The following is a 14,501-nucleotide window of genomic DNA, read 5'->3' as shown; positions in this document are numbered from 1 at the left end:
TTGGCTGTTTGGCTGCAAAGTAGTTAAAATTTATAAATAGAAACTACACCACTAATTTTCAATCTAAATTCTCCTCATGAAGCGTTGACTCAGCACAAGTTTACAGCATTAACTATTGATTGGTGTTAGCTACTGCGTATACGTCCATCCCTGCTACCATTATATCCGCTTTTCAATTACACTTTAAGCATCATCACATATTCAATTATTCGATTTTATATTTAAAATTTGCTGCCAGAAGCGTCGACAGCATTCGCTGAAAAGTTTTGTTGTTGGAGAAAACAAAATAATATCGATTATTAGCACCTATCCGGCTAAAGCGGCTGTCAGCTCCAGTTTTTCCTCTCCCGACCCAAAGTTTGGCTTTGCCAAACAAACAAAAACGGCAACAGCAGCAAAAGCAGCACAGCACAGCACAGCACAGAGAGATGTACGTAAGCCAAAAACGACAGGCAGCCAGCTAAAGCACCCAAGCAGTAGAGCAGACTATCAGTAAAGCAGAGGAGCAGGGGAGCTGCCGGGGAGCAGCCATGGAGCCGAGCATTGAAGCGAACAGAGAAGAGCAAACAAACAAAGCTCCCTGGAAACGATGGGAGGGGGCGTGGCAATAGCGAATTTCGTTAGCCCAATTAAAGCAATTTCGCCAGCTCAACTATTGGCAGGAGATGGGGAAGTGGTGAGTGGGTGAGTGGGCGGACGACTGCCGGATATTATGGCCAGACAAAAACATAAACCTTAATTCTGTGCGGGTCGGGCTGGCTGGTCCACATTTGGCATTTCATTAACAAGTATTGCGGGGCCATTGGGCTCATTAGAAATGCCAATCTAGATGGTAAGTAACTGCGATGATGACCATGTCAGTTTGGGGGATTAGTGACGCCATGGCAACGCTAAGAGGCTTAAAGTGTGAACCCTCCTCACAGTGCCAGCAGGCAGCAAGGCACAAACACAGGAGGGATCAGGATGAAGCCAAGAAGGTTTCTATGATATTTATATATTCTACATTTAACGATTTGGAGCCTTCAGCGTTGAATGAAATCAAGCCCGCATGCAATGCAATGGATTCCCTTACCATTCCCATTTCCATTCCCTATGGCTTATGCATTTTCAATTGCAGAAATTATTGTTTACACGCAATCAGCTGTGTAATGAAAAACACGTCACACAATCACAATCAGCGAGAAAGTGAAGGTGGCTCCGGAAATGTGTGCAGGAGAAGCCATAAATTTCTTTGCCAAGCAATTGGCGTGGGCTGTTATGATTTATGCAGCTGCTTGGCAAAAGACAAATGGCTAAGTAATTGAATTACGAGTCGACCCAACAAAAGATGACAATTCTGCTGAGTAAGCGCCAGCACTTATGCAAATTAGGCTCGAGTATGACCAGGCGCAAAAGCTGCTGCTGGTCTTGCTGCCACTGATAAGAAGGCACTTGGAATTGGAAAATGGCACCATTGATTGCAAAATCGATGAGCTCCAAGTGCAACATGGCTGGAAGGTGGCCAAAAGTCAGCTTAACGGCGTCAATACGAGTCCCAGCCTCCTCCCCACCGACGTGTCGGAGCTGTGGGTCGTCGCAACAATTGAAAATGCAAGCTCAGAGTTCGCCAGCGGGCAGTCTGCTATGGACTAACGCGGAAAGTGAAACGGCAACAGCAACGGCAACGGAAACGGAAACGCAAAGCACCACGAACCGAGAAGATGGAGCTGGAATGGAGTCATGAGCATTATTTGTGCCAAATTACCTTTAACGAGGTGACTAGCTGGCGGTCCTGTCCTGTTGCATTACCATTACCGCAATAAACTGTAGCTGCCTCCTCCCTCGGCACGGCTTCAGCGTCAGCCTCAGTCGAGGAGAGCTCCAAGTTGCCTGCAAAATTGCACTTGACTCGAATGCCAATTACTTGGCGCTGCAGATGTCAGCGGCAGGCAGACTCGCAGGCTTCCTGGATGACTGGTTGGATGTCGGGTTGCCAGGCAGGCTTCCAGACGATCAGGACATTGGGGGTGACACAGCAGCAGCAGATGCCATGGCCGCGGCAGGTCCCCTAGCCCCTGGGCACGACAAGAATTGCCACAAAGTGGATTAAATATGAATAAAAGATATTTGAGTAAATTGCATTACCCGCAAGGATGGGTGGATGGGTGGATGGGTGGGGGCAATGGCAATAATCTCGCATTTCCCAGAGGTTAGGCTGTATTAACTCACTGCATTAACTCGGCCAAGATGGGAGCAGGAGCAAGAACCTCTCCAAGATTGCTTTGACATTTCTGATTTCTCCTCGGATAATAATGGGCAAACTGTGGCCGAGTGAAATTTCAAACAGCGCCATGCCGAGAAATAGTTAATATTTAATCTGGTCAGTGGAAGGAAGGAGTGGCTAAAGTTTTAATTAGGAGCCGCATTTCATGTTCGCGGATAAGCTAAAAAACATAACATTTCAGTTTCACTTTTAATTAAATTCTTTGTTTAACTAAAACGAATGTAAAAAGTGCGGAAAAAACCATTTGCAGCAGAACAGAACAGAACAGAACAGAGCAGAGCAGAGTGTAACCGCAGAACCCACACACATATGTACACACATACATGCATACAAAAGGGGGCTGTGTGTGAGTCGCTTGTAATTAAATTCCCTGGCCGCGATATTTGTTTCTGCAGGGATGTGGCTCAGAGTCCACCTCCTGCCCATTTTGCACTGGGCATTCACCGAATGTCCGGACTGTGTGCAGCTTCCTTTCAGGATGGCCAATGCAACAGGATATGCTGGGGTAATTCGATTACGTTGTGGCAGACCCACAAATGTGAGTACATGTCTGTGTATCTGAGATACTCATACATATGTGCAATACTCTCGCCCTCCACACATTCGATTTGTCCCGAAAAAAAGATAAACTTATGAAAATAATGGTTTCTATGACAAATGAATGTTCAACATCTTTGGTTACGTTCGAAATGGAGTGATTAATTAGTCATTGCGCTTCGATTCGATGCTTAATCAGGAGTTATAATGCTCTTTCAATGTTTGCTTGAGTTACGTCAAATGGAACGTGTCAATATCAATTATACGGCAAAACGGGTAAGCGGGTAGACACGCTTTTCAGGACAAATGTCTGTCTTAATTAGGAATACTTTGAGGTGAGTCAAATGATTGATTTACCCACGGAATAACTTCTGTTTGCCTTCGAGTATTTAATAGAAGCAACTTCCATGTAAATACTGCAACTGCGAGTAGCTAACCCTTTCATTGCAAACTTTGAAAGCTCCCTCTCCCTCTCACTCTCTCTCTCTCTCTGTGCAGCAGGAGCAATCACAGTTTCCATCAAACCTATCCCACACAAAAATGGGAGAAACAGATATAGATACATATATAAAATAAACTTTGGCAACAGCAACAAACTCCTCTGCTCTCCGGCTCAGCTCTAAATAAGTTGCCAACAGTTAAAGCACGATCCAGACATAGCACTTGCCGGGGTTATATATTTCTGTGGCCACTATCGAGTGCCGCAGACATGAAATTTTCACAAAGTAGCAAACTTTATGCCGACGCCCGATGCCGTTGCCGTTGCCGCTGCCGTTGCTGTTGCCGTTGCCGCACAATTTTGCCACACAGATACACTCCAACAAACACACGCCGCACACACGGATACAGTCACACGATTGAGTTTTAGCCAAAAAAAAGGGAAAAAAATTGCTGCAAAATAACAAAAGAAGGAGCAGGCAACTAACTGGAACTTTTTTGTCCGCCTCTTTTTAGCTTCCCTCTCTCTACTTTTCGTGTTTTTTTACTCCATTTTTCTGTGTTGTGTATTTCTATATTTATGGAACTTTTTCAATTTGGAACTAAAGTTTGCTTTTTTCGGTTAAATTTTTATTCATAACAAAGCAAAGCGTGGCCGTAGGAAAAACCAACAAATTTAATGGCAAAGCAAATGCAGTGCGAGGATAAAAACAACAAAGAAAATGGGAAATGCGTTCGAGGCAATTCGAGACAAAAATGGTCGCGCTCTGCCGCAATAAATTCGCTCCGTGATACATGTTCGTTATTAAAAACTAATTTAAGTTGTGTAAACGGGCAAAACTGTCGGATTTATGGGCGGTGCATAAAAACTAAATGCCCAAATGTTGTATGATAAAAAAGGTTAATCACCCGAGGGGTTTTCGCAGTGAACACAATTCTTAATTGATTTTGCGGTGCACGAGGCGTATGTGTAATTAATTAATTGTTAACTCCGGCTGGAAACGGCAGAGCGTTGGCCTTTGGACGGTTGCAGATATTTTGAAGCAACTGTTGCACCAATATGTGGCAGCAGCAGCAGCAGCAGCAGCAGCAAATTGAAATGCAAATTTTAATGAGACTCACAGCAGCTGGTAGGCCGGCAGTCAGACAGGCAGAATGGCAGGCAGGCACTGAAAGAAATGTCTAGTGGGTCAATGACTGAACCACATTTATGCTCTTTGAATGCTCCTGCTGGAAGACACATTCAGGGGGCAATAAATTAATGTTTATGGCCAAACTCATTATGCAGCAATCACGTCGCAATGTCCAGTCACGGCCACATTAAGCTGCTGCCTAGCACTGCCCGTCATAATAGTCACGGCAGCATTTTTAATCAGCCGCTTTATATAATGCGATGTGCATTTAAAAGCTCTTAAAAGGGGGTCGCCAGGCATGCCTCCTTCCCATCTGTCTGGTCGTAGTCCAGGATTTCCCTGTCGCACTCGTATCGGGTGGATGAGCTTAATGCAATGGAAACGAGCCGTTTAATTGATGGCAATTTAAACAAAATCGGAATATTGTTCGATTTTATGTCTGATGCCTGTGGGCCTTTCATTGTGTAAAATGTAAACTGGTTAAATAAAAACCATCCTTTTGTAATGGTTAATTCATAAGCTCCGTTGTGTTTGTTTGTCCCTCAAGCCTGGTAATGTTCATTGGCTGCAATCCGAACACATCTATTAAGCCCCCGAAAACACTTGTCGTTGTTTAGTTCGCCCCTGCTCTGGCTCTGGCTCTGGCTCTGCCTCTGCCTGTGAGTGTGTGAGAGTCCTGTCAGCTGGCAGGACAACGAATTCATTCGATGATATGAGAGCAGCTAATTTGGCTGCCTTGTGTGTGTGCGCTGAACGGCGGTAAAGTGCTTATCGATTGTCCGACTCCCATAATCACACAAGAATGATCGCCGCCATTTTGCTTCGTGTGTGTATCTGTGCTTGTGTGTGTGTGTGTGTGTGTGTGTGTGTGTGTGAGTGGACACGCATTGGTATAAATGGCACGTGGTCCTGTGTGTATGGCAGTGTGCTTTGTGGCAATTACTGCGCCAATTAAGCCCCACTTGGACTCGCTTAAGTTATCTATTCACATTTCAATTATGTATGTGCAGGTGGTAGGCAGGCTTGATTTTAAACCAAACCTCAGTCATGTTCGCTTTTAATGAGCAAAGGTTTAATGGGAAATATCAATCAAATGTACGTAAGTACATACTCATGTTCTGGTGCACTATTCCGTATGCGATTTGAATTCAATTTCTGCCTGACTATCAGCTTCCTCAAATAGGAACTAAAAGCATTCACATCCACTCGCCTGTCTAAGACAAACTCAGCCAAGCAAAATCGTAACATTAAAAGCAATTTTGCATTGTGAAAATCCTGGTTTAAATGCCAGCAGAGCTGCTCCATTTCTGTCCGTGCCTCTGCCACTGCCGCTGCCTCTAAATGTGTGTGTTCTGAAGATGAAAGAAGAGAGATTCAGCTTGGGCTGCCTCGCATTTGTATGTTAATGTTAATGGGGATTCAGATTTGAATGCGAATGCTTTGTGTGTTATAAAATCTCATCCTTTTTTAAGTGTTAACATTACAGGATTCAAGCTTTTTGTTTGAGATCAGGGCCCCGAGGACCTCTTTCCGCCTGGTTAGACCCTTAATTTGTTGCTCGACTCCTTTGATAGGGGAGGGTGGCAAGGCCTCACGTGCACACGCATTCTCGTGAGCGCCCCCGAAATTCCGCTTCATTAGAGACCCACTATGGGGCCTAAACATATGCAAAACGCGAACTTGGAGTCTCTGCCTCTATTTTACATTATTTATTTTCAATTTAACGAACGTCAGCCGCACACACATAATGGCCCGCAGGCCGTTCCACATTCCACAAACCACCACCAGTATCCGTACGCACACGGTGCGTATGCGTGATGACTGGAGTTGCGTGCATTTGAAATGCAAAATAGTTTTGTACGCCACAAAAATGGCAGCCAGTCGGCAGGGAATGCAGGGGCAGGGGCAGTGGCAGTGGCAGTGGCAGCGCCAGCGGTTGCCTTTAGCTGGTTTAGCTGCTTGCTGCTGGCTGTTGTCTCATTTGCATGCATGATGTTCGCGCCTTGATGAGACCCCCCGGCCAAATGCGAGCACTGGGCGTGGCAGCCGGCCTGGACCATGCCACCACCTGTCGGGGCATTGATGATAAAAGCATTTTAGAGCGAATTTAAATAATTAATAGCCAAGTGAAGCCTTCGCGTTTCAAAATTTAACAGAACATGCCGAGGGATACGAGTTTTCTCTTGCAATTTAATTGGACAGATTGTGGCTTTGCGTCTTCAAATATAACTCAAGGACATTTCAGTTTCATTTACATTTTTTCTTCCCCTAGCGAAGCTTGGCTCCTGCCAGGCATTGTTGGCCAGGCCAAATGTTGTTACAAATGTTTTAATAATTACCACACTTAAATTTAAACACTTTCCGCAGCCGTCAGCCGAGTGCTGTCCTGCCCCAAGTGGCCCCCGCTTTCAGTTGACTCGCTCCGGCACAAAACTTCCGCCAGGAGAAAATTGTACAAAGTAGCATTTTGGGGTTAACTTCAAGTTAACAGCATTAACAACAACAATGCCAGCAGGGGTGGAAGAGGTGGCGGGGGACTGCTAGAAACACAAACAAGGGGCCCAAACAAGAGCGAAGGCAAAAGGGCTTTAAAACTTTCTTAATGTGCAAAAGTTTTCTGGGCTTTGCACTGAAGAAGAAAACAAAGAGCGGTACGGGATGGGACAACACAAAAAAAAAGATGAAGAAACAATGAAAACAAGTAAACAATAATTGCAATTTTATTTTATTTTCGCTTAAAAGTGAACGCATTACGGGGCGTGGAAACTTTAAGGACCAAGACCCGTTCCCCGTATCGAGTGCTGGGCCCTGTCTACATCCGACTTCCTGCCATATGGCCGCCTGCTTGACAAACAGCTGCGTTTGTCATGTGTTAGCCTGTGAGCAATATTTCCTGCCAGACGCCAAATAAAAATCCCCAAACTTATGGCGCTGACATTGCCTGCTACTGCTACTAGTCCTAGTCCTGGTCCTAGTCCTCGCCCTCGTCCTGCTACTGCCGCTGGCCCTTATCGAAGGCAGCCTGGAGCTGAAACATTTCATGCATAGCCCTGGGAATTAACAGCACATTGAGGCGTTGCCTTTTCTTACTTTTTTGTTTCCCCGTTCAATGGCCAGACATGTGCAGCATGTATGCATGCAAACGATGCTTCGGAGACATTGCGACGTTGATAAGTTTGCATATAAATTGTGACACATGCTCCCTGGCAACCAGAACATACTTTAAGCCGAGCTTCATAGGAAACAGGCGAACAGACGATGGCGTCTGGGGATTGGGAGCGGGTGTGGAATTGGGCGAAAGCGAGGACAACGTTATTTATGTTCGGGGCAAAACTATTAGCTGAGATTTTGATTAAATTTCTAAATACCCGTACAAGAGGATAAGGAAACTCCAAGGCACATTCTCGGCCAGCTGGAGGGAAAAGTTGAGTTCATATTGGACCCGGCACTCCTTTGCGTATGAGTAATGCATGCCCAAACAGAAATGTCAAAGGCTCTGAACTTTGCCACACATTCACAGCCCCCAGACCAACCAAAAGACTGGCAGACAGACAAACGACAGAGACAAACAGCAACGCCTTGCTTCCAGCAACCCGAAAATACCCCAAAGACCGCCTCCTGACATCGTAGCTGCCTGGCAGCCACTGAGGCTGCTGCTTCTGCCACTGAAGCTGCTGTGACATGCCCCAAAGTCCTCCCAAGTGTCTGTTGTGTCGCATTGAATTTATTGGAATTTTTGTTCGGCTAGCCCGGGCCAGCCGCTGGACCGGGCCACAAAATATTGTATCTCCGTTGTCTTTCCCACTCGCCAGCGAACAATTTCGTTAATGTTTCGCTGGCTTGTGGTTGACAGCGGTCAGCCGGTCAGCGGCCATGGTATCCTCAAGTTCAGGCAAACCTTAATATTAGATGAGATTTAGTTTTCTATTACGATGAGGTTTAAGGGAGGGTCAGTGGCAGGGCCATTGCCCGTGGCAGTGTCAGTGCTGCTGTAGAGTAATTTTAAGTCCATAGGCTCCTTGTTTTATTTATTTTGAGGGATTGAGCTGCACACAGCTCCATGGCCAGCCAAGAGTAACAAGAAAATATATTTCAAAATTGATCCACAATCGAGCAAAAATCCTGTTCATCTGGGGAGTGCAAGGAGGGGAGCTTTGTATTTAAATAAACTTTGGAAAAATGCCTTAAAACATTATGCAAGTTTTCATATCGCTTATTGAGTGCTTTTGATAGCCATAGGCATTAGCTATTCCCCTCATCAGGATCCATTCTTGACCTGTTCCACCCAACTTTTTGTTGGGTGTTTTGTTTTAATGGACAAATAAATAAATATCGATTATAGCCCGGTCAGGTGGCTGAAGTGTAAGCAACATTTTGGTCGCTTTCAACAGACAATGGGCCCCCTGGCGCAGAGCTGTCAGCCGGCGTGTTTAAAAACTTTGCCCAGGACCAAACCGAACTGGGCTGGGTCGGTCCCCAGGCGATTGGCCTCCATAGGAGCTGATCTGTTAAAGCTTGAGAGAGCATGGGAGCTGGAGCTGGAGCTGGAGCTGTGAGGCAGAGATAGCTGTGGCTATATGATAAGACTAATGCCGCCCGCTTGGCTAATTGAAAAAGTTGCATTCCTCCTGCTGTTTGGGCCGTGTTTAGTCACTGGAAAACGAGAAATTGTTACTAGCAACAGAAACAAAACACAACAAAAAACACACAAAAATACAAGAACAAGAAATTGTTATTATTACGAATCCTAGGCAGGAGATGGAGGACTGCACAATTGTGGTCCAGTTTTTGGTGGGAGGCTCTTGACCAGGTCGGCATTTGCATAATAAGCCCCTGTGAATGGAACTGTGACTGCGACTTTGGCTACGGCTCCAGTTACGGTTATTGTTACAGGACAGTTACAGCCGGAGAGTTACGGTGTACGGTGTACGGTGCACGGTGGCCGGTGCCCAGCGGCGCATGAAATTGTTGTCTGCCTTCAGGTTGGGCTTAAAAATTAGAAAGGAGATGGCTAAGGAGAGAGAGGGAGAGACCCATGGGCTGTTCTAGGACCGTAGCCAAAGCGGAAAGCATAAATTCTCGTACGATATGAGAACAGCCAGCAAACATCCGCACATAAATAAATCATAAATATTAAATGAAAATGAAAAATGTGCAGCTACAGCAGAGCAGCAGCGGGGTGTGGTGAGGCCTGGAAGGAAGCGCACAGAACCTGTCAGCGAGTGCCTGGGCAGGGAATAATGCAGGAGCTAACAATGCATCCGACGATCGCATGATTAGCGGCAGTCCAGCTCTAGCTCCAGGTCCACAGCTACAGCCAGAGTCAGAGCCAGAGCCACTTGTCCAATGACTCACCCAGAAGGAGAGGCAGCAGCAGCAGCAGACTCACACCCAGACCCAGACCCAGACCCAAGCCAAAGTATGTGCTTGGGCCCCGGGCAACGCACGATATTCTCACAATGCAGAAAATTACTAAATTCGATATGCAATTTATAAACCCAGAGACCCACCGACCGTCCAACCTGCTCCGTCCCCACATAGGGCGCCTGCCGGGGCTCCTTAGGTCTCGGGCTTTGTCTGGCTTTTTTGGCAGCATTGCTGAAAACGATTTGGTAAGTACTGTTTGTTGATACCCAGCCAAGGCTTAAGTGTACCCAGAAGCGAAAGCAACAAAATCCTGGCAAAAATACACTGCTTTAATGCGCTTTGCCAGCCAGCCAGACTCTTGGCTATAGATGTAGCTGAAGCTGGGCGGGCAATGGAATGAGGAGTGGAGCTGCAGACTCTGCCTTGTTATTTGAAGACGTCTAAGCTGCAACTGAGGCTAAGAAGCAAAAACTATATTCATTTTCAATTTCACTTTAAGGTTTTTTTCTCCCCTCGTTGGCTTATAAACTTGCTACAAAAATCCAAAAAAGAATTCCCTTTCAATTTGTATCTCCTTGTTATACTTTGTTTCTTGATTCGGTCTAATGCAGTGCAACTATAACTAAGGTGATTTGCATATAAAATATAGTACGTAGAACTACCACAGAGAGAATGGCAGATGAAGGGCCAGACGCTGCTTTAACTCTTGATTTAACGGCTTAACTCCTGGCATTCTGTTCAGCATTGGACCAATGTTTTATTGCCGCAATCTCAACGCAGTGCAGTCAATTATTTATTATGCAAAGCCATCAGCGTTCAGGCCAACAAATTCTGGGCCAGAACCATTAAAGTTCTGAAACAAAGCCACCACAAACACACACACACACACACACGCCCTCCCCTCTCCCCATGCAGGGAGCAGATGATTTAAAAAGCGTTAACATATTTCGGGACGCTACTTGGCGGTGGGTCACAGCCGCAGACACACGCAGCTGGCTGAAATAATCATTAATCATTTCTTAACGTGGCCAAAACGACATGACGGTGGCGCGCCAGAAAGTTTTCACTCCTCGCCAGGTCGTCGCTGGGTCATAGTCATAAGGCATTAACTTGCCGGGCACTTGTGCAAGAGCCACCTCGTGTGGTTCGTCGGAGTCAGAGTCAGAGTCAGAGTCAGAGTCGGAGTCGGAGTTGGAGTGATATTATCAAGTTGATGCCACACCCACATCCACAGAGCCAGTGGTATCCCCACGTTGTGGGCCACCGCGACAAATTTGAAAAATTGCTCAAAGTTTTAGTGCCCCATCTTCGTTCTCCACGGCACTCGCATGACATACGAGCTGAAATAAATATTTTTTCCCCTGGCATGTTACAAATGTTTCGAGTCGGATGAAAAGTTTGCCTCATTGTGAGGAAATTTAAGAGCTCCTCCAGGTCCCCCAGTCTCCACGGGGAAGTTCTCTTCAGTGTGCGGAATTGTTACGAGTATTTCAAAATTTAAATAGCCCGGCAACGGCCTCTCAGAATTACTCGACAATTTTATGGCTGCCGTGCATAAAATTCGTATGACGCTGCAAGTTTACCATGCCACACCAGAGAGCCCGAGCCCAAGCCCAGACCCCAGACCCCCAGACTAGAACCCGACTTCCATCAGCTGTTTGCCGGCTGCTGCTGCTGCTCCCAGTGCGTTTCCGTCTGGAGATGGTGGATGAGGAACGAAGCCACGAGCGAGTGCCAAGTGTCTGGGAAGTGTAAATCGGCTTTGTCGCCGCTTGTTGTGTGCACAATGTAAACACAAACTGAATAATACTGGTTTCTGGTCACAGAGAGAGAGAGCGACCCTCTCTGGAAACCCGCTCTATTTCTCTGCAGCATCTGGTTCTCTTCGATTGTATAAGAGAGTTCCATACTCTGTCCGCGACGCATGCGCAGATCTCCAACAAAAAACGGCTCTCCAGCTAATGTTTTCTTTATTGTATGGGAATTATTTCTGAAATCTGTTTGTGGTTTACTGTGGTTCATGTGCGTGTTGCCAACACGCTATTCTGGCCAAGAATATGCCCCTAGAAGAGAATATGCAAGATATTTGCAATTCCAAGAGATAACAGATAGTAAAATAAATGTGTAATATAATTTACAACACGTAAATATTGTGAAAAAATGCCATCAACGGCTTACATGTTTGTACCTTCAACATTATATTTCAATGGTTCGGAACTGCAGTATTTAAAGTGAACGAAGTCTTGGATGTTGGTTATGTTATGCTTTGAAGATAGTTTTTATGGATTGCTTTTCGATCATGTATGCAATGAACCTTGAGACTTTTAATTGCTGCCAATATGTCTGCAGGCAGTTAAATGTGTATAAGAAGTTTCTCTTAGTCTTCGCTCTTAGGTATCTGCGAAAGATATGGAAGTATAATATTTATATTTGATAATAAGAAAAAATAGCAATGAAAGGTACCCCTATAGGTTATTGTGATTATAAGTATTTACATGCGTGGTAGTTGGATTGGTTATTTTTTGTACTCTTCGCCAGTGGAGTCAAACCAAGGGGCTGTGCCCATGCCGTCGAACAGTGTCAATATGTCGTTGAGATTGCAATTGGCCTGACCAACTTCAGTTAACACAGTCTCTTCATAGACTGGTTCAATTTCGATATTGGCTTGATCTGGGATTGTATCTATGTCTACTTCATTGGCAGCATCTGTAAGCCCATGGGTTATAAAGTTGTCCAGCTCTGTTACTGTTTCAATATCTAAGTCAAATGCATTAGCTGTTGTATTCATATTTTCAGACGCTGGGGCCGGTTCAGTTCGTGTGAGATCAGCGACAGCGTAACGAGGAGCAAACATATGTTCAATTGGCTCATCAAGCTTTGGTTCATAGAACTGGGGGGACAATGGGTGCGGTTTTTGTAGTTTACGCTTATGCTGTCTACATTCCACCCACCTTTTGTTTATACTGTTTCTTGGGTGGCTCCAAGGAGCGATGTAGCTCACATGTCTCGTCCCAGAGGTCCCAGACGGGCTCCTGGCATACATTCCCGTTGCGTTCCCCGCCGCAAACACGGAATATCATCTGGCGCTTGTCCGATAGGATATGCTTGCGGCAGTGCTTGGTGGACTGTATCGCCGGCATGCCACACCGATGGCCAAACAATTTGAAGATGCACTTTGAGACGTAGGAGCTCTTGGGCACGTAGTCCGGCTTGGACTGCTCGCGTTTCTCTCTGTATCGCTTGTAGAAATACGCCTCTTTGCCCTGCCGACGATGATAGCTGTTGAGAGCCTTCAGCTTTTCGTAGAGCTTCATCTCGTGCGGTGATTTCTTAATCTGATCCTTGATGCTGCCTGCAACTTAAACTCTCGTGACATGCGCAGGTAAACTCTATGTCAAACTATACTCACAGTAGGTCTCCTGTTCTGTGCGCAAGTCAATTAAGTACTGGCGACGGCGCTTCTGCAAGTGGCGTGCCAAAAACTTGAGCTCCTCTCCGTAAAGAGACTGCAGTTTTTCCACCTTTTTTAGAGCAATGTACACAGCCTCGGGGCGAGTGTAAACACCGCCATGCCTACAAATGAAGACCAGAAATCATTAAACGGCATCGCCACGATTACGCTGAGCATTGATATTACTTCAGAGGATCGTCGTAGTCAGAGTCAATGCTCTCATAATCAGATTCATCAAATTCGACATCTGGCAGGGTATTCCGCACACATGGCGGCTCCTCATCATCGCTCGAAAAATCGGAGGCAAAATCTGTACTGAGATGACGCGAAGGCTCCGCATCTATCACATTCTGCAAACTGTTGCGATAATCCTGCGAGACTACAAGGAAAATAAATGACACGTTTCGAACATCAATTGAATGAATGGACTTACGTAAAGGGGTCACATGGGGTGACACAACATCAATCACATCATCGTCATCGTCATCGTCATTATCATTCTTCTCGACGGGCTTCGGCGCCTCGGGCTCCTTTACATTCAAGTGATGGGAGAGACTATTGAGCAGCGTCTCATTGGTCTCAACGCCACAACGAAAACGGCCCAAGGTCATCTGGCTCTTGCGCACCAGCAGCTGATTGTAGTGCTCAAAGCAAAGCGGGGACACTATCTCGTTGTTTAGGGCATCAAACTTGGGCACCGCGTTTACGCACTGGCGCCGGTTCGAGTACTCGAATGTGCAGCGGCAATACGGTGCAAGTGGATCCCAGAGAATGTGGCGAATGCAATATTTGTAACCTTTGATGCGTACCAAGCTGCACGTGTAGGTCGGGTTGGCGCAGTAGCGGGCTTTGGTCAACTCGCTGTGGATCTGGTCGCGCAGCTGCTCCTCCTTTTCCGGGCTGCATTTCCCATTGAAGCGTGAGCACTTGGGCATTTTACTTGGCGAGAAAGAAGCCATTTTTCTATTCCTTTTGTAACAAGCAGCACACTTTTTACACTGACAAATGAATTACTTATTGCGTGGAAAAAAATGTGAAGCTTGCCAGGGCTGGCATGAATGGTATATCGATATATCGATATCGATCTAAGTATTGCTTAGATATTTATTTTCAAATTGGTTTCGATACTATTATTATTAATATATTTAATCCATTCCATCTCCAGCTCCATTCTACAAGTAAACCTCCTTGTCTGCATTGCATTTCACTTGATTTGGCTAAGAGGCAGCAACAATGGTGGGGAGGAAACTTCTTGGCCAAACATCAAGTTCACGCCGATTTCTGTCATTAGAGCAACACAAAACTTTTGAAA

The 14,501-nt window shown here is 45.8% G+C and overlaps 1 protein-coding gene across 1 annotated transcript; it reads right to left on the bottom strand.

Moving 5' to 3' along the window:
* Window positions 1-12,234: 12,234 nt before the first annotated feature.
* On the bottom strand, window positions 12,235-14,169 carry LOC117582932 (KAT8 regulatory NSL complex subunit 2-like). Its single transcript, XM_034271033.1, has 5 exons — window positions 13,623-14,169; window positions 13,376-13,568; window positions 13,148-13,311; window positions 12,690-13,090; window positions 12,235-12,628 (listed from the first exon to the last, which is right to left on the bottom strand). The coding sequence occupies exons 1-5, from the start codon at window positions 14,146-14,148 to the stop codon at window positions 12,254-12,256; spliced, it is 1,659 nt and encodes a 552-aa protein (XP_034126924.1). The 5' UTR covers window positions 14,149-14,169; the 3' UTR covers window positions 12,235-12,253.
* Window positions 14,170-14,501: the final 332 nt, after the last annotated feature.

The sequence above is a fragment of the Drosophila guanche genome, unplaced genomic scaffold (assembly GCF_900245975.1).
Source record: "Drosophila guanche unplaced genomic scaffold, DGUA_6, whole genome shotgun sequence".
In the NCBI taxonomy this organism is placed as follows: Eukaryota; Metazoa; Arthropoda; class Insecta; order Diptera; family Drosophilidae; genus Drosophila; species Drosophila guanche.
Note: the sequence above shows the minus strand (reverse complement) of the source record. Positions and strands in the feature narration are given on the sequence as shown.